This window comes from Apteryx mantelli, chromosome 1, assembly GCF_036417845.1.
Source record: "Apteryx mantelli isolate bAptMan1 chromosome 1, bAptMan1.hap1, whole genome shotgun sequence".
Classification (NCBI taxonomy): domain Eukaryota; kingdom Metazoa; phylum Chordata; class Aves; order Apterygiformes; family Apterygidae; genus Apteryx; species Apteryx mantelli.
In genome coordinates, this window is record NC_089978.1 from 190,796,458 (window position 1) to 190,821,386 (window position 24,929).

The 24,929-nt window shown below is 38.7% G+C and overlaps 2 protein-coding genes across 8 annotated transcripts; one reads left to right on the top strand and one right to left on the bottom strand.

Moving 5' to 3' along the window:
* Window positions 1-895: 895 nt before the first annotated feature.
* On the bottom strand, window positions 896-9,928 carry THAP5 (THAP domain containing 5). 3 transcript variants are annotated; one of them, XM_067314722.1, is made up of 3 exons: window positions 9,731-9,928; window positions 5,513-5,702; window positions 896-2,351 (listed from the first exon to the last, which is right to left on the bottom strand). In XM_067314722.1, exons 1-3 carry the CDS (start codon window positions 9,811-9,813, stop codon window positions 1,383-1,385), a joined length of 1,242 nt encoding a protein of 413 aa, XP_067170823.1. In that variant the 5' UTR covers window positions 9,814-9,928; the 3' UTR covers window positions 896-1,382. The 3 variants fall into 3 exon arrangements, with proteins under 3 accessions (XP_067170823.1, XP_013802733.2, XP_067170838.1); XM_013947279.2 differs by lacking the exon at window positions 9,731-9,928 and adding an exon at window positions 9,388-9,472; XM_067314737.1 differs by lacking the exon at window positions 9,731-9,928 and adding an exon at window positions 7,048-7,769.
* A 169-nt stretch (window positions 9,929-10,097) lies between these two features.
* DNAJB9 (DnaJ heat shock protein family (Hsp40) member B9) lies at window positions 10,098-16,286 on the top strand. Of its 5 annotated transcripts, XM_067314761.1 has the most exons (5): window positions 10,098-10,156; window positions 10,414-10,551; window positions 11,466-11,484; window positions 14,157-14,384; window positions 15,397-16,286. In XM_067314761.1, exons 3-5 carry the CDS (start codon window positions 11,478-11,480, stop codon window positions 15,825-15,827), a joined length of 666 nt encoding a protein of 221 aa, XP_067170862.1. In that variant the 5' UTR covers window positions 10,098-10,156; window positions 10,414-10,551; window positions 11,466-11,477; the 3' UTR covers window positions 15,828-16,286. The 5 variants fall into 5 exon arrangements, with proteins under 5 accessions (XP_067170862.1, XP_067170878.1, XP_067170869.1 ...); XM_067314777.1 differs by lacking the exon at window positions 11,466-11,484; XM_067314753.1 differs by lacking the exon at window positions 10,098-10,156 and having other exon boundaries at window positions 10,350-10,551.
* Window positions 16,287-24,929: the final 8,643 nt, after the last annotated feature.

Sequence of the window (24,929 nt, forward strand, 5' to 3'; positions counted from 1 at the left end):
ATATCCTATGCTTAAAGACTAAAGAAAGTTAACTATTGAAAGACACTTCTTGAGGGTAAAACAAGCCTATCAAGGTGGTTCCTGAACTCAGAACAAGACTGATCTCTTATAGCACTGTATTTTAGTAGACCAAGTTCCAGGCAGATACTCTATGACTCTCAAAAATTCTCTGCATTTTTTTCTTATCTAGTTGGAGGTCAACTTTGTAATCAGTGTTGCTGGATTCTCAATCCCTTATTAGAAATGCCACAGAACAGTTCAGAATGTGACTGATGAACAGTACAGAAAAGAGATTCCAAAGGAACCCATTTGTTCCAATCCTATACTGAATTTGGGAAGTAAAGGAAGATACAAACAAGTTCCTCTAACAATCTAATCATTGTACAGTGAGCTCTAGATGGAAGGGGTAGGACGCAGACAGTGTAAGCACAGTACTTAAAGCCCATCAGTTCATTTCTCTCAAAATGAATTACCAGTATCCTTCTAATTTTTCCAATGTAGTGACATCCTGGGCACTACAAACAGTTAATGAAATTGGTATAAGGAAGAGGATTTCCAGTCTCAATTCCATTTCTTGAAGAGTAAGCTATAGAGAATAGTGAGCCAGACTGCTACTTTTACAAATAACTTACTCTGCAAAGAGCTGCTTTTTTTTTTTTTTTTCAACATACTATTAGGGGAAATCAAATACATAAGGATCAAAAACGCTTTTGAGCAGATAATGCTCACTGAATATTTAAAACTTTCCCTTTTACTAACCAGCAAAAATTTCACTGTTTAAGATAATTCGTGCCATTTAAGTTGAATATTCCATCATTCTAAAGACAGAGAATGGACCTGTTCATTGTAATATTCAGCAAGACAAAAAATATTCAACTAAATAAAAAAACACACCTTTTATTGCAGAAACATTTTTAATAAGGTCAAAGTGTACAAAAATGTACCAGAATGCTAAATGAAGATTAAGGAGCAATTGTGGCCTCACTAGACAATGTGTATTACATACTTCCTCACTCATTTGAGAGGACTGGGACACAGTATTTTACAACTGCTTTATAATCATTCATCCTACACAGTTATGCTATCCCTTCTGCTGCTGCACTGAATGCTGGGCTCACATGTTTCAGGAAGCTTGCACTTGGAAATGTTTAACTTATTTTTATTTACCCACTTTATATACTGTAACAAAACTTTAACTGTCATGTTTTAAGGGCAATATTCTGCCACCTAGCTTTGGTAATGGTTGATTTTTAAGAATGTTTGTTATTCACACAATTTGCATTAGATATTTAAAATACCATCACTGAAACACAAGTTAATTTGTACAAAAGGACAATCAGAGGGGCTAAAAAAAGATATTTTAGAACAGTTATTTAAAGCCTTTACTGTATCATAGTCACTTCAAGCGTTGTGAAGCAATTTTCTACAATCTTGAGCTTTTCTTCAGAAAGCAGGTTTTCTTGCTTCAATTGTCCAATGAGAGCTTCCAAGGATCTGAGTCTCCCCAAAGTTTTTATCTCCTGCATTTCAAGTAGAGTTATCTTAGAGTGGAGCTTCGAAATTTTTTGCCAAAGGTGACCTCTGTCTATGTCTTGTTTGCAGTATGAATGTTCAGTTTGTAATACTTCAATTTCACTAGACGCATTCATATATGCAGATTTTTCTGTTTCTGTTTCTTCCATGTCAAGAAACTCTTGCTTAATAGGCAGGAAAGAGCTGTTTAGTATTTCAGGCTCTTTAGGACTCTCAGCTGGTACAATGATAGCAATGACAGATTCTTCACTTCCATTAAACTGTTCAATAGTTTGTGTGACTGTACTGACTAAAATGGCATTTTCACTTGCTGGCTGTACTTCAACAGAACAGCCTGCAATATGAGAGTTAGGATTTTCAGCTGGATAGTCAGTAATTGAACCTAAAGCATTTTTCAATTTCAGAGGTGAATTCAAGTAGTCAGGGTCTGAGAGTTGCAAGACTGTAGCTGTACAACTTACTGGATTCTCTACAGAATTATGAACACTGGTAGATTCCATGTTCTGGACTGCTGCTGCCATTAAAATGGGTGTAAGTTGATGTATATGCTGTTTAGATGAATTATTAAGAGTTACACTGTCTGCTTGAAAGTCTTCTCTGTTTTGAAGTTGTCGTTTTCCCATTTGCAGAGGTTTATTCAATGCAGTTGAACAACCTACTTCTGCTTTTTCATCTACGTTTTCTGCAATTACAAGATTTTTCTTTGGTGTAAAAGGTTCAAGCGATACAGGTACTTTATCTGACTCTACATTTGCACTTGCTTCTTCCTGGTCTTCTCTCTTTATCTCTTGTGGGTTGTGCTGAGAAGAGTCTTTTTCCTGGAGGAAAAAAAAAAAGAAAAAAGAAAAAGAAAAAGACATCTTGTAACTAGAAAATCACTTGAACACAATAAAAAAAAGTGGAGCCCTCATGCTATGGCATGGTACTGGGTAACTAATAATTTGGACGAGCACTGCGTAAAAATCAAACTAGAAACTCGATAAATCACATAACTGTCTTCCATAACTTTGTTATGACCTTTGTTACAGGTCCTACATGCTCAAACACTATTCAGAAGCTGTAAAGACAGTAATACTATCTTTTTCTTTTTCAAGCTCTAAGGAACTTTATTGATTTACATGAGTTATAATAATTTAAAAAGCAACGAGGAGAAGCAGCTATTCAAATATTTCTAACTGGTTAGCATCTCTTATTACAACTTGAAACACTATATTAAATATATGTGTATTAAATATACATGGTATAAGACTTTTGCATGAAAGATGCAATAAAGTTGTTTTAGCAAGTTATAGCAAATTTTTAGTCAGGTGGTTCACCCCAAAGAGAACTAACAACAACAGAAAAAAATTATGAACACAGGCTTGAAGAAAAGTGAAATATGTGAATGGTATACATATTCATACACAATCACATATGCAGATTTTTAAACATGCAAGCAAGAATTATGGCAGCTACACTCTGCAATTCATAAAAATGGAAAACTTTTTTTTGGGTGGATAGAAATTTTGACAGAAGGATAGAATTTTAGCAGGACTTTAAATTGAAAGTGTTACTAAAAGTAGGATAATTTGAAGCTTATCCTTTTTTAGCCACTTTCTTTTCCCCTCCTCTACATAAACAGCATCACCACATGATTAAAAATCAGTATACACAAGCTTTTTGATATTTCAGTCACTGATACAAAAATACACTGATGTTGAGTAGCTTATTTTTTCCAATAGGCTTGATTAGGAAGAAACCATAACTTGTTGCTATGTTAGACCAGTGGACTAAGGGAAAAAAACAACCCCTCCCCCCCCAAAAAAACAACCCCAAACAAACAGAACAAGAAGCAACTTTAACTTTGCTACCTAAATATAAGACAGGCAAATAATAACATAAAAAAAACAACCACATAGAACAGACTGAGAAAAACCAGATTATGATGGAAAAAGACAATTTCAAAGTGTATGTTCATAGAAGTATGCACAGTCAGGATCTTCTAGAGTGCTCAGCATTCTCCTCATCCTGCTCTGAGCTGATGAAACTTTTAGCAGAGGCTGGAGTATCCTTAATACATTATATTTTGTAATTTGATTTTATAGGAAACTTCAGTCTTAAAGGACTGAAAAATACATACAAAAAACAGAATTCATTTGCTTACCTTTAATTTTATCTTTTCAAAGAGGGTACATAACACCTCATCAATCCCAGGGAAATAAATATTTCCCTTACTTTGTTCTACTAGCATCTGAGAAAGTTCTTTGACTAAACCTTTTAACTAGTCATAGCCTTTTTGAAATACTAAGTCAGGGAAATATCGCTGAAACCCTTGCCTATCAAAATTGCTAAGGTTGGAGGAAAAGCACCAAAACACCTCTCTGTATACAGCAGCTTGAAGACAGACCTTTACTTTAATTGAGAAGGTTCCTCGTCCTTCTGTCCCCACCCACACACTCTTATAACAGTGTTGAAAATAAAAATCCATGCAAACCACTCTAGAATGGTGACTGACATTGAAACGCAGGCAGCTAACACTCCTCCTGAGACAGGAACCTTTATCATCTCTCCCTATCAAACTTTCTTCATTTAGAAAGAGAAATAATATAAAATGTTTTTAAGCATTAAGCATTTCTGGAAGATATCCTTGACTTGCTCCACAAGACACAGGGCAAAGTGGTGGTGAAGAATACACAAATAATGCAACTCCTCCCTCTCATGTCAGAAATAAGGTCTTTCTTCTCATGTCAGCAGGGAAGCAAGGGATACCCAACTTTCCCACACTGGATAAGTTTATCCAGAACACGTCATGCATATTGCTGATGCAAAAATAATTTAGAGACGTCATTGGCATTTTTTTGGCAACATCATTGCATTAAATGTTTAACTTCATAACTAAAAATTATCCACGTAACATCTTTGTAAGTATACTATGACTGGACTACGGACACAGTCAAAATGAGACAGAATGAAAAGGTGGGGGAAAGCCTACTTTCCTTTGGGCAGAAATCACTTTTTTTTTAATCTGTGGTATTACAGAACACAGTGCATGAAGTCCAGTTCCAAAACTACGGCTCCCTGTTACAGTGACAACGTAATGTCAGGTGATAAAAAATGGTAGTATTTATTGCTACGTTACTACCGTCATAAATAGCAAGATTTTCTGTTTTTGTTTTTGAGAAATTCATCAAAATTAACTTTTCACTCTAGAGAGTCAAAAGCAGTCTGGGTAACATGCAGCTATCCAAGGAGATATGGAGCTTTATGACTAAAAATAAATTATTTTGATAAATTAATGAGCCACAAATTTCAGTTTCAGTAATTTAGCAGCTTCAGTCCTTGCACTTCTCCCAGCCCCAATATTGTTCTCTTCTTGATGATCCAGTGGAAGATAGCTATGTTCCAGAAGAGAATTAGCATAGTTTTGATGTAAATTAGGTGCCTGCGTTGAACAGTGCTTTTATGTAACCAATGGTACAACTCTGCGCAAGATGAAATAGAATAGTCTTCTTGGCACACCCGTTGCAGCCTACACACCTGAGCACTTAGGTATTAGAGAGGTTAGAGACGGGAAAGAGAAATCTGTAGTTTGAAACCAAAACATTCCATAGCCAGTATTTAGGTATAGTTAATAGAAGGCCTTAAAAGAATATTAGATTATTAATTAAGAGTGGCTGCACAGGGGAAAAAAAATATATATGTGGAATAATAATATTCTCACAGGAAATTAAATTTATGAAAAAAGTTTCTGTAATTTCCAGTTTAAAAAAAAAAACTGAACCGTCAGTTAAAGAATGGAAAGTTGTTCTTCCTTCTCACTATCTTTACACTATGCAATTACATATTCATTTTGTGTCAATCCTGCTGACAAAATATTTTGATGGACCAGAATTCTATTTTTAAAATAAAATATTAATATATTATAATGAAATGCACAGCTGTATTATATAAATAGATGGTTAGCTACAATAAAAAACAAAAAACAACCCCCCCACATTACCTCATCATCTGGGGAAGAGAAAATTGTTGGCACAGCAGTATGCTTCAAGTATCGTATGCCCCATCGTACATCAAGGGAATCGGGGGTAAAATGATCACTGCAGAGAAGCTGGTGCTTGCTCGGAGTCCATGCATCTCGTTTCATATTCCGCAGCCATTTCTCAAGTCTCTCTTTATCATGAAGTGGAAACCTTGTTTAAAACAGTTGGGGGGGGGGGGGAAGACAATATTGGTTTTATTTATTTTTTTAAATAAAGGATATCCTATTCTTCCATACAGGTAAGTCTTTCCTTACAAAAAGATTCAAATGATCCCTTTTTCTCTCTTTTTTTTTTAAATACAAAATGCTTATCGTTATGTTGCATACATATTAATCCAGTAAACATCCAAATTATTTCTAGTGCCAGAGTTCAACACCAGAATCTCTATTGGTTTCTTCAGGTCAAGACTTTCACATAATGTCTTTAAAAAGGCTTGATCCTCCAACACTTGCTCAGAAAACAGTTCTACTGAAGTCACAGGAAATTAAAAAATGTTTAAAAATGTTTTAGAAAAAGTATCTGTGTGGCTTTTTTGTCTCACTAGACAAAACTAGTAACAAAACTTTTGTTATTAACTTTTGTTTAACAAAATATCTCTTAGTATGTGTCACACTTCTGATTATCTACTAACTCAGAAATGTGAATAATAAATCCAGTGCAGGATTTAAACTTTGTTCAAGAAGCAATGCATGAGATGCAAAGTATTTCCATATTTTGTGTTTCAGCTTTCTTACAGTGTTGAGAACCCCCAAACCAATACTGGGTAATCCACAACTAACTTTTCAACCATCTAACCTACTTGAAAAGGAAAATGAAGAGCATAAACATTTACAGAAAAAAAAAAAATTTAATTACATGCAAACAGTCAGACACATCACATGGGAAAGAGAACTAAATTAAAAAAAAAGGCCAGCAAAGACATGTAATTTACTTAACGAATCACAATACATAGAAATCAAAGAGAGATTAAAGGCTCATTATGATGCATGCACAGTCAAGCAGTTATGGTAATGGCAATACGAACATTTAGACCACTCATCTCTCACCTCTTATCAGATAGGCATCAGAGTATCTGAATGTGCTTACTGATTTCTCTGCTGTGTATTAAGTTTCTTTCAACTCTAGCATACAACAACATATGGTACATAAACCATAACTTGAATTCTGAACACTGTTAAATGACTACTGTTAAGAAAGTGATATTCTTTAGAATCATGTGCAGTGATAAAAAGCTGTTTTTGTCTATATGAAACTGTAGGAGACAGATTTATATGGTGATCGGAAATATCCACAAGTGAACAACTGCCTACAGCCTATTTACAAGGGCCTTTTCCATCTACTCCCTAAATATGTACAGATGTTCCTAATCCCATTCCTCTTAGCTCCTTAGCTCTTTTTCCCTTTTAATTAACAATCATTTCTTTTGATAATAGTTATTACTATACTTCAATGAACATTAATAGACCACAATAACATTTATAGGCCTGCAACGCACATAAAATTTGGGTCTGTGCTGATGTATTCTCATACAGCGGAAGCTGGGGAGAGAGCCCGGCACATGAAGGAGCTGTGCGTTGCCTGGATTCGACAAATGGCACATGCGAGTTGGGCAACTTGATGGCGAACCCTGCATCTCGCCCTCAGTCCCCTGATATTGCAGCTTTCCTCCAAACAGCCGCACATGGCAATGACTCTCTTCTGCAGGCCTACGGTATTCCAAAACTGCAAACTTGGATGATGATACCTGAAATTCATAGGTAAATGTGCATTTCTTCCCCCTTCCCCAATCTTCTGAATTTCTTGCCATTTAAGCTTTCAAGTACTAAGGGAATAGAGCAAACATTTGATGCAATTTGCTCTGAGTATATGTAGGAATGCAAAGAATAACACTGGAGAGAACAAGATAACCTCTCAAGGACAGGTTAGGAGTTCAGCCTTTTCAAACCCTGCCTACTTAGATAGCATACACCCAATAGCAGCATTCCAAGTATTATACAGCACATCCCATGAACAGCAGAGCTTAGTCTGGGATGTTACTACATAGCTCTGAAGAGGCCTCTCAGTGATAGGACAGCTTCTTACAAATTGAAGGCCATGCCAGCAATTGCACCTTCCTCTTCAACAAAGCCTTGAGAGCATTTGCTTCCACTGCCATTACCCTGTTGAGGGCAACACAGCCCTCACTGCCTTCGTCACAGTCAGTCTGCTTCAGACTGCGAAACACAGAAACCTGTAGTGAGAGACAATGTCTAGTAGCCAAATTCTTTATTTTAGCTAAAGAGCGAGTTTGCTAAAACCTGCTTCTGCTCTCATATTCCCTTATTCATCATTAGAATCTGTTCCCTGTTGTAAAGGAGACAACAAATGAAAAATGGAAAGAGAAGCTAAATGGAATTTATTTCGGAACCACCACCCACAGAAGTCAGAAAGGTGAAGAAAGGTAGCAAAGAAGAGCAGTTAGGCCAGCTGAAATTAGGACACAGGGAATGAAGTTAGGAAGGGACTCGGACCCAAGACCATAGGGCAGAAGAGGATTTCTCTGGGATATTAGGAGGCAAGGGGATAAAAACTTATAAATCATTGGATTTCATATCAATAGCAGTTACTAAAGTAGGGCTAATGTTCTCTGAAAATCAAGTTTTAGCACCCCTTCCACAGGTCTGTATTACTAGTAACACAGCACAACTCAATGGCTAGATAAAACAGCCCTTTGTTTTTGAAATCATCTTTACACCAATGCCATACATTTGAAAATAAATATGTATCAGTACTCAAACTTGCTCTGATCACCCATGTGGCACTCACTTTCTCTAAAGTAGTACAAATAATTTATTTCTCATTTTCATTTATTGTTTTATATTTATCACATATACTGCTAAGTCACACATTGCAGACATATTTATGCTGGGGTAAAGAGGTCTCCTTCAATCTAAACTAAAATCCCTTTCAAAGGAATGGTCTTCCTGAGGGTCTTCCTACACAGCCTTCCTGATCCTGGAATAGCAATTACTACTCAGCAATTGAATTAAACTTGCAGCTTAGTTTACAGTATAAGTTTTACCAAAATGAGTTTTCCCTTTCAGCTTGATTGTGAAGTTTACTCCTCAAATGTTTCTTAAACGCTATGAAATTCTTTCCATCGACAAATGTTATTGTACTTTTATTCAACAGAAATACCTCAGTATGTAGATGCCTACACTGTGCTCCTCTCAGGGCTGAGAAACACTGTTTTAAACTCATGACTGTGGGAGTGGACAGCCACGTAACTGCATCAGTACAGAGGTTAGCATAGGCCTGGGGTGGTGAATAATTAATCAGTCAGTGCTTAGTACTCTGCAGCGCCATCAACTGATTTTTAGTAACCAGGCTAGCTAGCTTATGAGTAGCTCAAATGCCTCCATACAAACTAGTAATGCTTCTGCCTACAGTGTAGACAAGACATTAATCAAAGTGGGAACATTATCATTTTGGAAAACCAGCACATATTTACTTTTCCACTCTATTAAGCCCTTAGTTTGCAACCTGCCAGATAGAGAAACTGCACTCAGCTACTCCACCATTAAGCAGAGGTGCTAGTCTGGCTAAAACATCCCTTCTGGAAAGGCAGCCAGGCTTGAAAAAAACAGGGTAACCAACACTCTTGCTAGTTAGCTCTAGCAGCTAGCCAGCCTCACGGCTACAAGCATAAACTTTAGGTTTTATTGGAATCCCCCTGGTTTTAACTTTATTCGTCCCTTTAGGCCTACTGCAAAGCTCTTTGATAGTCCCCTATTTCTCCGAGGTAAACTCCCTCTCCAGAAGCACCTGCCAGCCTGCTGGGCCCTTAAATACTCACCTCTGCAACCCTTTTTCCACACGCTTCCACCCCCCAGAAAACTGCATTTCCCTCCAGCCACGCCAGACCACGCACGGCTCCAACCCCGCCGGGCTGCCCCCTCCTCCTCGCCCCCAAAAGTTAAGTTTTTCGGCCACAACTGCCCCCTTTCCGCTCCCCCCGCCCTCCTCAGCGGGTCCTGAGGGGCCGCTGAAGGCCGCACCTCAGTCAGGGCTGTTCCCCCCCCGCCCCGGAGATGGCGGTCGCCATCTCCGGGGCCGGGGGGGGGGGGGGGGGGCAGCCCTGACCAAAGCCCGTCCCCCCCCCCCCCCCGCCACCACCCGTCCCCAGCCCGGTCGCTCACGGGTAAAAGCTGAGCTTGCGCTGGTCCCGGGCGCTTTGGCCTCCGCGGTTCTTACAGCAGGAGGCCGCGCAATAGCGCGGCATAGCGGAGCGGCCCAGCCGCGGGGCGGAACCACCCGCACAGCAGCAGCGGAGGGGGTGGCGGCAGGATTCGCGGGACAAGCAGCCGCCACCGCCCTCCTCCTTCCGCCCCCGGCTGCGGCCGGAGCCCCACCCCCTCCTTCCCCGCCCGGCGGTGACGTTGGCGCGCCGGCGGCAACAACAGCCGTCCACGTGCGCCCCCGCTGCTGCGTCACGTGGGGGCCGGCGGGCCAATGGCGCAGCGCTTCGTGTAGGAACCGCCGTTGGCTGCGGGGGCCTGCGCGCTCGCGGCCGTTGGGAGGGAGCGGGGCGCTGAGGGGCGGCGGCCTCGGTGGCGGCGGGCTGGGTAAGGGGCTGCCGCGGCGCGGACAGGGCGTGGGGCCTTTCCCCGGTGGCGAGAGGGCTGCGGCGGAGGGCTTGGGGCGCGCATGGGGCGCTGAGGCGGCTGGGCGCAGGGCGGAGGGGCCGGAGAGGTTAGGGGAACCTGGGGAGGGGGGAGATGAGGCCTTGGGCTACTGTGGAGAAGGTGGGGGGGAGCAGCGAGGAGAAGTCTGGTGGTTTTATTCGCCCTCGGGGCGGCTCCAGCCTCTCCTTTTTCTCCAGCCCCTTCTGGGATCTTCCTCAGCGTGGCCGATGTGGCGGTGGGACAGCGTCACTTAGTGCGTCCAGTGTCCAGCTCCTGCTCGGTATCGCTCTGGAATACGGCTTTAGTGAGGCTCGGTTGGGGTCTGGCGAGAGAAGGTATCAGGGGAGGCTCTGTCTCCTTTCACTGCTCTCGAGAGGAAGGAACAGCACCCTTCCACTCCTGGTTTTACTTTCTGGTCAGTATAGGAGAGGTCAGGGAAAGTACAAGCCCTGGAGTTTGTCAGGCTTTTCTGTAGCTAGTTGTGGTAAAGGAGACTTGCTTACTCATTGGGTTAGTTGTGGTGTGAGAACCGATAGAAAACTTTTAGACTTTGTTGCTAATAATAAAGTATCTGTGAAAATAGCTATGTGAAAGTCGTCATATTTCCATTTGGTAGTGCATCACAACTTATGTAATCACAGCAGTGATGCTGTTGTGCATTTTCAGAGTCTGTGAGACTTCTTGAGTGTAAGCCTTTGACTAAGGTCTTTGTTAGTCACTTTCAAAGAGGGATGGAGTAGTGTATTGGCATTGCAAGATGGAAGTAACTGCTTATTTTCTGTGTGACAGATCTTAATCCATATATAGCATGCTTTAAGTTTCACACTGTTGTGTGGTAATGGATATATTTTGATAAACTGATGAAGAACTGAGAGTTAGTGTTATCACATCTTTAATACTTTTGATAAAGATTATACAGCATGCTTTTTATACCGAGCCATGTAGCGGTTGAGATCTGTATCTGCTTATCCAGTGCAGTTGAATAATTAATCTGTGCTACTGAAATCTCCAACTTTATTGCTAGATAAATCCAAATAAAATGTGGAGGTAATGTAAATGTAAAATGTAAAGATTCTTACAGTACTCTTCTTAAAAAATAATTGTTTTGAGGGGCAGTTTCATAGTATGAGCTTAGTGTTAAGGTGTATATGGAACTTACGAGTTCTGGAACAGAAAATGTCATAAGTAATCAGTGTTTAAGGCCTGGAAAATGAAACTTATCTGTCTCTTTCCAATCTGGAAACTGAAGGAGAGGACAGGTATGCAGAGTAAGTGATTAAAAGAACTTTATTTTGGAAATGATTGTAAAAAGAAATGGGAGTGGTGTCTGTGTGGGAGAGATCTGGCCTATAGCATTTTAGTTAATAGTAGCAATACTGAGATACTGACAATAAGTAAAATAGGTTTAAAAAAATCAATAATTGATGATAGTGCCTAAATATAAGACTTGCTAGTTCTTTTTGATAACCTTTATCTGCTTAAAATGCTTCTTCTATTCGAGTTTCATTTATATTTCACTTCATTTGATTTTCATTTCATTCTTGTATTTGAGGTTTTATTGAGTTGTTTAAGGGCAGCATTAAATCTGTCTACATTCTCATGGCCCATTTGCATAAAGCTTGACTGGTTTGATGAAGAGGTTTTCAGGAATTTCTTTTTTAAAATGTGAAGAAATATCTCCGTTATCATTTGTATCTAGTTTATTTCAATACCGATTCATTAAAAATGCTTTAGAATTCTAGATAAAACTAAGAGGCTTTAGAGCATAGAATTCCATTACCAGAAACCTAATGAAAAACTACAGAAATAAGAAAACTTATTCATTATCAGAGTAACAGAAGTTGAGAAGCTTGGGCAGAGCAGAAAGCTTTAGAGGAGTGACTTTATGTTCTTGGGTGCTGACAATCTTGGGAGTTACAGAAGATGTTTTGGCTCTTAGTGAAGGAAATAAAAGTTGAAAAGATGCTAAAAAGAGTGTTAAATAGTAGAAGCAGAGAGGTTGGCCATAGGAAAAAGGAGCAGGTAATTATATAAGTAAGATAAAGTTGTGGGGAGAACAAATAAAAACAATTTCTGGTGCGAGATTAAGAGGCAAATCTATATCTGCAAAGTGCAAAGAAGAAAAAAGCACAAAAGGAATAGAAGGTTTTATGAGTGAGTAGTGCCAAAGTGGCGATGTTTGAGATTAGTGAACTGATGGGAGGGACTACATGGAAAACTTCTTGTACTAAAAATATTCTTGGTATCATGCAAGAAGAATACTGAAAAGAATTGTCCATTTGGTATCTAAATACTCTGATCAAAATACAGTTTGTTTCAACTGCTACCCCTTAACACTTGATATCATACAAGCTGCCAGCCAAAGAAATGCTTAAGAGGGCATGTTAATCTTTTATGAGCTTTATGCTCTGATGTCACAACATTCATTTTAGTCCCTGAATTACCCTTTAGAAGAGTGGGGGGGGGTTTTGTTTTTGTTTTTTGTAGTGCTTGGATGTTAGTTTTCTTTAGAGGTTATGGACTTTCTACTAGAGGCATAATTGTCTTATTGTCACATACCAGCCAAAATTACTCTAACTTTAATGCTGCTCAGACAACAATGTTAGTTTATTCAATTTTCACAGAATAACTTCATCAGGAAACTAATACTATACTTTGTCTTAGATTTTTTTTCCCTTGAGTTGTATTTCTGATACTCTCAAATGAGAGTAATCTGGTGCAGGGGACATGTTACTTTTCATATATTCAGGGCATTGTCAGACATTTTGCTGTTTGGGTGACAGCCAGCATTCTGTCTTTGAACATTCATGTTTCTATACTGTATGTTTTTAAAATACAGCTTCTAATATACAGAAGCATTCAAGTAGCATTTGGTCTCCTCTCCTGATAAGAAGAGCACACTTTTTGTCCTTTATATAAAACATGAAAGATGGTGTGGCTACATGGAGCTGATGTTCTTATGACCGTTGTTTGTGCCACTTTTACCCTGACTTCTAGCATCAGCTTGTTTTGAAATATAACTTCTTTTTATTAGCATTGTATTTGTCAAATAGCTAAAAACTCTTAGCTACATTGTTGAAGCTAAGTTTGTCTTGTATAGGAAACTTTCTTTTTTGACAGACTTTCGGACTTTGAGTTGCATTTGTAAACCCTTACGTACAATGATATTTATCAGATAAATTTTTTGATATAAAAGATATATGGTAGGTGTTTTTATTCAAAACACAATCTATTATGAAAGTGTTCAGCCCAGCCCATTGTAAAGGAAAATATGCCCTACTTGGCTGAACTCTGCACTCCAAATGAGTGTTTTACTCTGTTGTGTTCACCTTAGGTCAGTTAAATGACCTTCTTAAGTTGAGCATGAGTGTCTTAAGTCTTACTGTTTTACACCTCGCAGTCAGTCTTTAGGCCTTTTAGGTTTTCAGACTCTTACTGTTGCACAGGTTAATGACTGAGTTATTCACCTAGTATTTTGAAGTGGTTTTGCAGCCTGCACTTAATTTAGAGCTGCCATGGCTATGGTCCTAGAACTCAAGACTTTAGTTTCAAGCTAGTTCAGGTATGCCAGCATGAACTGTGTTTGCTGCAGTGAAATGTATTGTATATTTACTTCAACAGCTGGAAACAGGACTGTGGGGAGAGTGTACTGGTAAGGATAGGTGTAAATCAAAGATGAAGTATACTGAAGTGCACTTGTGATGCAGGTGAAATAGGAATTTGCAGAGTCTTAATTCTGTGACTTGTATTCTGTGACTATAGAACTAGGGGGGATGAGGTTCATTAGCACACGTGAAACTCCGCATACTTTCATCTCTGTCACTGAGTGACTCATAAAACATACAGGTCTTCCTCTTACAGCTTATAGTTGTACTTTTCTTTAAGTTGTTGTGAGACCTAAAAGACATTGTTCTTCAAGTATGTTTCCTTTTCTTTCTAGGAACCACAGACATGGCAACTACGCAATCTGTCTTCACATTTGCTCTCTGCATTTTAATGATAACTGAATTAATACTGGCTACAGAGAGCTATTATGGTATCTTAGGAGTTCCAAAAAATGCATCTGACCGCCAGATCAAGAAGGCATTTCACAAGCTGGCTATGAAATACCACCCAGACAAAAATAAGAGTCCTGGTGCAGAAGCAAAATTTAGAGAAATTGCTGAAGGTAATATATTCTAACTGTAGTCCTAATAACTAGATACATGGCTTACATCTGTGAACAAATGCAGTAATTTAAGTATACTCTGTTTTTACTGGATAAAAGGTGAAAAGTGTTTTTTTTTCTTATTTCTGCTTCCATGGTGTCAAATGTACAGTATCAATATTCGACTCATTTCTGTGTCCTTGTGCATAGGCAAGCCTTTTACACAGTTTAGACATTCCTGCCTATTGGGCTTTTTGGTTTGTCTCTTAGCACAAATTTTCTTGGCAGTAGGCCAAAGTTCTTTCCTTAGCGCTAGGAGGCTGTTTCAAATATTATTCTTATCTTTTGACCTGTGCAGTAAGATCCTGTTTGGTATTACTAGAATTATTAGGGCTTCAGAGGGAACTAACAGCAGCTTTCCAGTACCTATGGGGAGGTTATCAAGAAACTGCAGCCAAGCTTTTCAGTGGTGCATGGTACAAGAGATGATAGGCACAAGAGGCTCAGACTGGCTATAAGGAAAAACTTTTTCATCACTAAGGACAGGCAAGCACTGGAACAGGTTGCCCAAAGAGGCTGTTTCTCCATCCTTGGAGGTTTTCAAGCATGACTGGATAAAGCCCTGAGTAACCTGGTCCAATTTCAAAGCTGACCCTACTTTGAGCAGGAGGTTGCGCTGCATTCCTGTGACGGGAACGCAGTAGGCAGCTCATTTTGTTAGGGAGAGCTCCCTTCCTCCCCGCTTTCATCTTTCTGCTGGCTGTGCATCATTGCTCTTTTCTTTCAAATATAAATACTAGTCTTTATCGCTGGTTTATTAACTGTATTGTATAATGTGAAGTTAATATTTTGAGAATATAATCTGTCCTGATAGTTTAGCTAGATTTCTTTTGAAATAGCTTATTCTGGATTTTAGAATGTTAAACAAATATTAAGCTTAATTGGGCCTACATTTGTGTGTGATTTTCTTTCTTTCTTTTTTTTTATGAGAATGTAAATAATAACTTTTTAAACTTTTTTTTAATGGAAATAGCATATGAAACATTATCGGATGAGAATAAACGAAGAGAATATGATCAGTTTGGCCATCATGGAGGACAGGGAAGTAATGGAAACCCTTTCCATCAATCATTTAATTTCAACTTTGATGATTTGTTCAAAGACTTCGACCTCTTTAGTCAAAACTCACGGTCAAAAAAGCACTTTGAGAGTCACTTCCGAAGTCATCGGGAAGGTCACAATCGGCAAAGACGTTCTTTCCAGGAATTCTCCTTTGGAGGTGGACTGTTTGATGATGTGTTTGAAAATATGGAAAAAATGTTTTCTTTTAGTGACTTTGAAAATTCACACCGACATGCAGTGCGAACTGATAACAGGTTTCATGGATCTAGCAAGCACTGTAGGACTGTCACTCAGCGACGAGGAAACATGGTTACTACGTATACAGACTGTTCAGGACAATAATGTTTCCTTTCTGTTTTCATCTCTTTCTTCTCATTTCAACATCTTCATAATCTTTCTTGGTTTTTTGCTAATATGGAGAAATTTCTTTAAGCTGTCTGTTCTTAAAAAAACCACTTACCTAAAATTTCTTTATAGCAGTAATGTTAAAACTAATTCTTCTAATGGAAACAACATGCAGTTGGGAAATAAACGTCTTGAAAGCTACTTAGAATGGGAAGGGGAGAGAAATGATCTCATGTGACAGAAGAAGATATATATAATATATATATTTCAGTTTAGTAAACACTTTCCATAAATTTGAATTTCAAAACATGATATATTTTTAATTTTAGAAATGTAATATAGACTTTTTTCCTCATATATGCCAATTCAGGACTGTTTGAGTTACTGGTGCATGAATTTCAGCAGAGGAGAGAGGAGTTGCTTTATTCTGAAGTGTTGCCTTCCCCCCCCCCCCCCCCCCTTAATGTGTTTCCAAGTTTTCACTTGCAGTTTTCATCTGATATGGACTTACTGTATGGTTTATCTTGGTTTGCACAAAATAGAAATGGAAGTGCGACTTATGTGGGTATTAATTTGAATACTCTGTCCAGTGTTGCAAATGTGTTAAAAATAAAACCCGTTTTTTTTAAATTGGGTAGTAACAAGAGGGAGTACGTTAAGATTGTGCTTCACCTAGGAAGTGATGTAGGAGTTGCTTATATTTCCAGGTAGCCTTACATAGGCCCCTAGAGATTTTAGGATGTGAATAACACTTGAATACTTTAGGGCTATTCATGGATGCAAGTTTGTGTGCCCACAAGGTCTTTCCTTTCTTCTTCTTCTTCTTCTTTTTTTTTTTTTCCTTAATACAAATTTCTTTTTAACCAAATTTGGAAGAGCATACTGAATATACTCTTGTTTTCTGCTTATTATATTACCACATGTGAAATGTATTTTCCATAGCTCAGTATATTGAACTTAAATACTCCTCAGTGCTCTGGTGAACTTAAACAAGATAAGCTTAGCTCCAGATGCCTAGTGTTTCTGGAATTTACTAAATAAGGAATAAATATATTGTGTTTAGAATGACAGATTTATTACCTGTCAGCAGGAATTATCAGCTTTGTAATTTGAAAGGTAAGCTCTTAGCATAAATACAGAGTAAAACTGAAAATTACAATTGTCATGTTCATCTAATTCCTTGTGGTGCTGGAATTTGATAATAAATACAATACTAATGGGTAACAATTTCAGAACTGTAGAAATCCATAACCAGCATAAACTACTTAAGGGGCGGAAAAAATGATATTTTAATTGATGTCAATCCAAAAGTTCTGCTTTATTTCTCAACTAGTAATATAGGTCCAGTATATTAAACTGGTTCCCTTTAATAAGATTGCTATCACCCACAATCAGGGATTTCCCCGCAGAATTCAGAGGTAAGAGTTTACCTTTCAAATGGATTTCATGAGCAAAATGAGCATGTTAAACAGCAGTGTTTTCAATAGGCTTTGATTTCTTAAAATCTTTATCAGAAAGATTTAACCCTTTACTCTCAGACTGATATTGAAAGCTGCCTATTTGCTAAGTAACTTTAACCTTCCCCACAAGGGTATGTATTATTGCTTGTTCAGTTTTCATTCACTAAATACTTATAATGGATTTTTGCATTATATTAAGTACTTTTCCTTACCATGTTCTTCTTTATTTATTAATAGACTAATACCTCATATATGGTCTTTATAAAAAGCCAGTAATTTGTGCAACATTATCGGAATGTGCAATATTCTTATAGTAGGAAAAATGCTGGGGTGTGTGTATATGATTCTTATTTCCGCCTATTTTCAGTGCAAGTAGAGATTTTAGTTTCTTCCATATAATTAATATATGACTCAACTTAAATGTATAATTCATGTAGCTTTCTGCAGGTTTTCTCTAACATGCTCCATCAGTCCCATGCATGAATCAATCTGATTCATACCACATGCGCATCGAAGTGAACAAATTATTATCTTCAAGCTCTGAATTACTTTATCTCACAAATATTAAGGTGTGTGGTTTTTTTTTTTGTTAAGAGAGAGGAGGATTCTGTATCAAATTGAGAAAAATTATTCACACTGAAAAGTAAACACTTACTATGAAAGGATGTGGCCTTTAATATTAAATATAAGAGTATTAGTGAGTCATCTTTAGAGATTAAGTGCTGGAACTTAGAAGTGCAAGGCAACCCTACAGGCAGGATGGAAAGGTAAAATATTAATGTTTTCATCTGGGTAATATTTTAACTGTTTAAAAAAATATCCTCCAGAAACAACAGAATTGGAGCCATTTTTAAGCGTGAATGAAGGACGATTTAAAGTCCATATTGAAACCAAGCTACTGATCTCTCCTAAGGGTAGTTTTCTCTCATGTGAACTTGGGTCTGTTCTGCAAGAGAAGTCTATATGCATAATCCTGAATTAGAGGAGTAGAAGCTAAAATGAGTTCTGAAAATTGCACAAAACACAGCTATCCCCCAAATTTAAGTCCATTTTTAGTGGGTGAGTGAGTGCATTGCCTTTCAGGTTAATTTTAGGTGAAGATAAGGTGTCCTTGACTGCTTCTAGGTTAGCTTCCCTTTAAGGATGTCCAAAACTTTATTAATACAAAGTATGCTTGTTTTCCTTTTTAAAGTTAAAGTATGAAACTATTAATAAAATGACAGGATTGCTCGTTTTCTAGCTAATTGACTTTTAGCTGAAGGAATGCAGGCCGGCTATTCGCTGTCAGCATTTTTTAGTTCCGTCAGAGCACAAGCTTGCAAAACGTTGTGCTTCTCACTTAGAGCTCTTGCACATTCTTTTCCTATTTATAGTGTGTGCTTCATGACAGGCTCTTTAACGGAAGTCCTGATACAACCTTATGACACCCCTGACTTCAGAAGCTTCTCAAGTTTTTGGGTTGAATCTTGTCATCCTTGATTTCCATATCGTGTGAAAAGACCCAGCAGAAGCTATTCTTGTTCTTGGAGGATGGAAAATAAAATTCTAATTTCTTGAAAAATATGCATACGTAACTCAAATGCTTGAGTTTCTAAAACTTCATGAAAGATGAGTGCTTTACTTACATGTTGTTTTTCTTCCATTTTTACTTTTGAAACACAGTTGATATCTAGTAGAGATGAAACTACTGTAAACTTAATTAGGGTGCCATTACATTAAATTTGTGAAAATGTTCATGTGTGATTATTTTATTATTATTTTTTAAGGTGGTCTCAAGCACTTGCATTTTATGGACCACCACATTTTCCCTGGAAGAATCTGTGTGATTATGGAGAAGGGAAACACAGGAGTGGAGCTGGAAAAAAAAAATTTTTTTTTCCCTGGTGTGTTTTTCTTAGGGAGAAAGACATGGAGAATCAGTTGGAGTTTAGGGATTATGCATATAAACTAAGCAGTCTGTGCAAAAGGCCTTTACCTTAGAGGCAGTAGATGTAACAGCTGAAAGCCTCTTTGCCTTGGGAGCTGCTGCATTTCTCCTTGCTGCCTGTGCTCCGTCTACCCCTCTAAGGTGTGTAACAGCGGTGTGACTAACAGTGATTGGTCTGGATTCCCACTGGCAAGTGCAGATTCTGAAGTCAAGGTTAGGATGTTGCCATGCTGATTTGAGAGTTGGCCTTATGACTCTGCTGGTAACTTTTTGTTCCTCCTAAGAAGGAGGAGAATTTGAAAGTGTCAGGACTCAGTATGTCCCTTCATCAGGTTGTCTGTCATTACAACCTGCTTTCCTGGAACCTAAGCAAATCTTTCATCTTAACAATGCAAAAACAAATTTTGTGTACTAAATGTGTTAGAGCTAATGGCAGATCTGTGTCAGGAATGTCTGTTAAGAATTTTCCTGTGCAATAAAAAACTTTATGGAGTATCTTGACTGTTTAATGTATGGGACACTTCAGAATAGAGCACTGTGCAGTGGATCACTTGGCTCTGGTCACTGACATGGATTAAACCTGACTGCTCTGCCCTGAAGCACCAGTTCATACAACCATACTAGAGGCTTCTGTAATGTGGGCACCTGTGTCTCTTTTTTTGTTTTGTTTTTGTTTTCTGGTGGTGGAGGTGGGGAACTGGACAGAGTTCTACATTATATACAATAAAGAAGTACAAGTTGCCTTCAGGACTCAGATCTAGGGGACAGAGAAGTGTGCGTATGTGAGTGTGTAAGCAGCAGCAGAAGCAGTTCCGTCTGCTAGCTTAGATGGGGAACTGGACAGAGCTCTACTTATCCACAATAAAAAAGTACAAGTTGCCTTCAGGACTTGGATCTAGGGGACATAGAAGCATGTGTGTGTGACCAGCAGCAGAAACAGTTCCATCTTCTAGCTTAGATGGGGCTTTCCATTGCATAGGTCTGCCTGGGCTTTGTGAATACTACTCCTGGCCCTTTTGACTTGCAAATGTAATCGAGGGGCTAAGTTCATAAATGTTTAGGGGAAATGGATCTTGTTTTTACTTTTTTTAATTTGTGGAGGACTTTGGCAAGGAAGCCAGAATGGCAAGAAGGGGATGAGGAAAACGAGCGCTCTTTGAGTTATGTGCAGAGACTTCTGTCAACAGCTCATTTCATGAGTCTGTTGTTGCATACATGTTTTGCTTCAGTTGCCTATGTGTTTTGCTTTGATTGCTGGCCAGGACACAGATGAAACATTTGTGCATCTCTCAATTCTGCAGGTATGGCTGCATGACTAGGGAGTGTGCAGCTTCCCCTGATACACTGTCAGTCTGATTTCATGTGAACTGGTGCCCTGGGGGGAGGAGAAATGTTGGCCTGGCTCCAGAGAAAGACTGGGAATTGTGGAAGACCCAGTTGGCACAAACTGCTGGTGCAGTTTGTCTTCTCACATGTGAATCTCCTGCAATGCAAAATGGAGAATTGTTTTAATAATATGAACTGTGTGGGGGGCAGTGTATGGAGATGCAAGTCCTGCCAGCTGAAGGTCAGTGTGACTTCAGGGATGTTACTGATGTGCTGCAGGATATAGATGCACTTGCAGGATGGTGCCCTCAGCCCTGATGGGGATGGAGGGACAGGTGTTTTGTCAGAGTCCAAAACATCTGCTATTCAGGGTGGATGAGATCAGTTTGCTCCAGAGGTGCAGAATACTGAATAGTATGGCTGTGAGTCAGTCCCACATCAACTGACCCAGCAACTCTGACCGTGTGTTGCTGTCTTCTGAATCTGTAGTTTTCAGTTTCACCTGAAACCCTCTCTGCAGGCACCACTCTTGTTAGCAGAATTTCTTCTAGAGATGAGAAGGAAAGAAAATACATTTTAGGTGGTTACTTGCTGATGACACTACCATCATTTGTTCTTCATCTCCCACTGGCTCAGAGGTGAGTATACTAAACAGGAAAGAAGAAAGATGAAATGAGCCTTGTATGAGGAGTCCCACTGATTTTAAGCCATTTAACTTTAACACCTGGCACTTGCAAGATTTTTAGCTTTTGATGTACAGAATTTTAAGTACTAATCTAATGAAAAGTTGTTTTATGCCCATGGGGCAGGAGTAGCGTACGTTTCTCTTCTTTGTAAAGTGCTTATTGTTGCATGGCAGAAAAATTACAAAGTGGAGCTGAAATGCCTGTCTTGGGGCAGTTTTCTCCAGACTCTGCCTGGCTGAAGCTCAGGAACCCATTATAATGCCACCATGCTAATGCTAAATACGCAGAGTTCCAGCTGAGAGTGAAGATATTCTCTGCTCGGCCCAAATTATTTAATGAATCTAAACAATGACTTCGATTCAGTCATTCTGCTTTCATTTATAAATTGATGACATGGGAGTCATTCTAAAATAATGTGCATCTTTGGTCTCTTAAACCCGCCTATAGGTTGTATGAACTACCTCTTGGTAGCTCAAACTTGGAGACAGGTAGGGAAGCAGCGAGGAGGGAGTGCAGGGTGTGTTGCTGGAGTCAGTTCAGCATGCAGGTGTAAATAAATAGCTATGCAGATGGAGCATATATACAGCTTTTACCCTGGTTCGCTGCTTCTGGAGGCAGATGCTGCTGAATTGTTTCTTCTAGGAACTGAATGCAGACCTTGTGGTTAAATGGTATCAAAATCAAGAAACAGACATTCTCTCTTCCTCTCCCCTCACACCTTTTTTTTTTTCTTTAGAGGTCTTGGGCTCTACGCTGCCTCCAGTCTATTTTCCGTATATGGCAATGGCCATAGTTACTATGTTTCTATTTGCTTTGTAAATCTGCATCAATTTATTTTCCTCTGTGCATACGAGAAATGTTTTGCAACCCAACAACACTTTTTGAAATGGTACAAACCATTTCAGTGTAACCTCTCTAATTTCCTCCTCTTTCCCCACATCCTGTTGAGCAAGCCAAGTACACAGCTTTGTGTTTTATCCAGGTTTTCTGCTTTTATTCTATCTGTGGCAAGAAAAATGATACCCAATCTTGTATGAAGCTAGGCAGGTGCTGACATAAGATATCATCCATAAAATCTGCTGGTATATTTAACCTATCAAAAATTTGTTTGGGGGGGGGGGGGGAAAGACCTGGCAGAATGAGTTTGTCAGATCAGCACTTTACATGATAACCTTGAGGGGAAAAAAAACATTAATGTGTAGGCTAACTTAAGCAAGGCAACTTTTCTCTTATATTTCTTCTGTGTGCAGGGAAACAGATTTTTGCTTTTTAAATACGTGATAAATAAATGGGGTTCTGTAAGAGATTCTAGAATCAAGTGGCTAAAACATTTAAACCTCTACAGTTAGTTTGTTGCTTGCTTAAAAACAATGATTTATTTCAATTTGTGGATACCTAACTTCATGAAGTGCCACATGTTGCTTATGTCATCCCCTCGTCAGCTGATTTTTATTAACTGTTTCTAAGTGCTGTCTTATGTCTGCTCCGTTCCAAGGTATTTGGATGAACTTAAATGTCCTTCACTGGCTATGAGAATTCAAATAGTTATCATGAGTTATCACTGCTTAGACACATAGTAACTTATTAGATGCTTATAATTCAATCATGTGTCTGAACCCTGAACTGAGTTACCCATGGTTACACAAATAATCTGAGATAGAGCCAGGAGGAGAGGCAAGGTTTCTTGGCTCCAGACATTTTGCCCTTATCATGGGGTTATTCTTACCTTACTCAGCATTTGTTACAATCGCATACTGCCTAAATGACAGTGGCTTTGTTAGAAAACGTGCCCCTTATATGCAGTGCTTCTGCTATCTCCTAGAATACCTTTCCTAGCTGGTGGTGAAGGTAGATTGGGAACTATGCCAGTTTTATGTTCATAGTAATATAAATTTTTGCTTTTCCATATGCAAATCTTTTTCAGAGAAGAAATAGGTGGTTACTCTCACATATACGGATTTACCAGTAATTCAGTCACTCTGTGTACTATGCTGCAAGTGCAACAAGAATGTGTTTGAAAAAGGATCGGTTCTGCAGTAAAGAATGGAAGAGTGAGGAAAAATAGGCAATTTGTCCTGGAACATCATGGCTACCCAGTAAGCAGTCTTGGTATGCAAAGGAGACTGAATTTGAAAGGAGGAGTATGACTTCATTATTGTGCTTACCTGCTGCAGGAATCATGTGGATACACATTATTTATGCCTGTAGGTATTATTTCCAGTAGGTGGCTGACTGTCACTTTGCACTAACTTAAGTACTATAAAATCATAGCTGTCACATCTCATGAGAACAACAGTCTATTCTAACAATACCATAAATCTGTTTACTTGCAGTCCATGAAGCCTAAAGACCACAGAAATGCTACCTCACACAGCAGTACTTCCCTGCAAAATAAATAGCAAGCCATCTTTTGGTGTGTTTTTTAAATCTATACAGTTGTCTCCTCAAGACAAATAAATACACAAATTAGGCACCAGAAAGATATTACTCACCTAACACATTCTAGAAATACAGGCTTTGTTTCCTACAGAACATTTTTGAAGATTTTATTTCATTTCAAATTTCAAAAAACAGCAAGCAAATTTGGCCCCAAAACATTGACTAGGAGGTTATTCTGCTTTGGGAAGGCTCTTTTCTTCAGAAATCCATTGGGATGCTATTCTTTATATAGAGACTACATTTCCTCTTGCTGAAACCATTTTAATGAACAATTAATAAGTTTTAAAAAAATCTCAAATTTTGGTTGGAGTGAAAACATGAAAGAATAGTTCCTTCAGTGGGAGTGATTATTTCAGTTATTTCTTGCACAGTAAATTAGCAATCTTTCCAGTGAATATTGTAACTCTAGGAAAGCTTAGCTTCCTGTGAATACAGCAATGTCCCAGGAAGCAAAACCTATTGTATTTTTTCAGCTGATCTGTAAAGGTCTGTGAAGCAAACAAAAGTTGTAATTTGAGACACATACAACTGTGGAAAATTTATATGAATTATTTTCCATTCACAGGATTCAGAATTGCATTTTTTATAGTATGCATTGAAACCAACAGCATCAGTGATGCTGTGTCAGCATTAACTTGTATTTATTACATGACAAGTAATTCTGATTGAGAAGCCTGAATAAGTGGGCAGTAATACAGCAGATGGAATTCAAAGTAGATAAATATAAAGTGACACTTATAGGGTAAAAATGCATAAAATGATGGGCCTGGAGCTGGCCATTACCACTCAAGAACAAGATCTTGGAGTTATAGGACATGGGTCCAGGAAAACATCAGCTCTGTGCTCAGGAGCAATCAGAAAAGCAAAGCAAACTTTAGGAAGGAGTAAGCAATGAAAAGAGCATCATTATGCCACCGTATCAATCCACTGTTCACCTGCCCCTTGAATGCTGTGGTCAGTTCTGGTCCCTCTTACTTTCAGCATGCTGTATTAGAATGGGAAAGGATTCAGAAAATGACAATAAGGATAATCAAATGGAGGAATCAAATGGAATCATAGGAGGAATGATTGAGTAGACCAGGTAGGGATATGATAGAGGCCTACAAGACCATAAGTGGTAATGAGAAGGTGGATGTCTTTTGCAGTACAAGGACTGGTCAGTTCCAGAAAAATAAAGAAAATAAGCAGTTCTTCATGTAAGCGTTGGTAGTCATGTAGAACTTGCCAAAGAATAGGGTGGAGACAAGACTTTGAGATAGAT

Bases quoted from the DNA above. Each gene is read 5' to 3' on its own strand.
- THAP5 (XM_067314722.1), bottom strand. From the start codon at position 9,813: ATGCCGCGCTATTGCGCGGCCTCCTGCTGTAAGAACCGCGGAGGCCAA. The intron at 5,703-9,730 runs GTGAGCGACCGG...GTTTTAAACAAG, and splicing joins CGCAAGCTCAGCTTTTACCC to GTTTCCACTTCATGATAAAG. The intron at 2,352-5,512 runs GTAATGTGGGGG...TTTTTCCTCCAG, and splicing joins TCTCTTCCCCAGATGATGAG to GAAAAAGACTCTTCTCAGCA.
- DNAJB9 (XM_067314745.1), top strand. From the start codon at position 11,427: ATGAAACTTATCTGTCTCTTTCCAATCTGGAAACTGAAGGAGAGGACA. The intron at 11,485-14,156 runs GTAAGTGATTAA...TTTTCTTTCTAG, and splicing joins GGAGAGGACAGGTATGCAGA to GAACCACAGACATGGCAACT. The intron at 14,385-15,396 runs GTAATATATTCT...TAATGGAAATAG, and splicing joins ATTTAGAGAAATTGCTGAAG to CATATGAAACATTATCGGAT.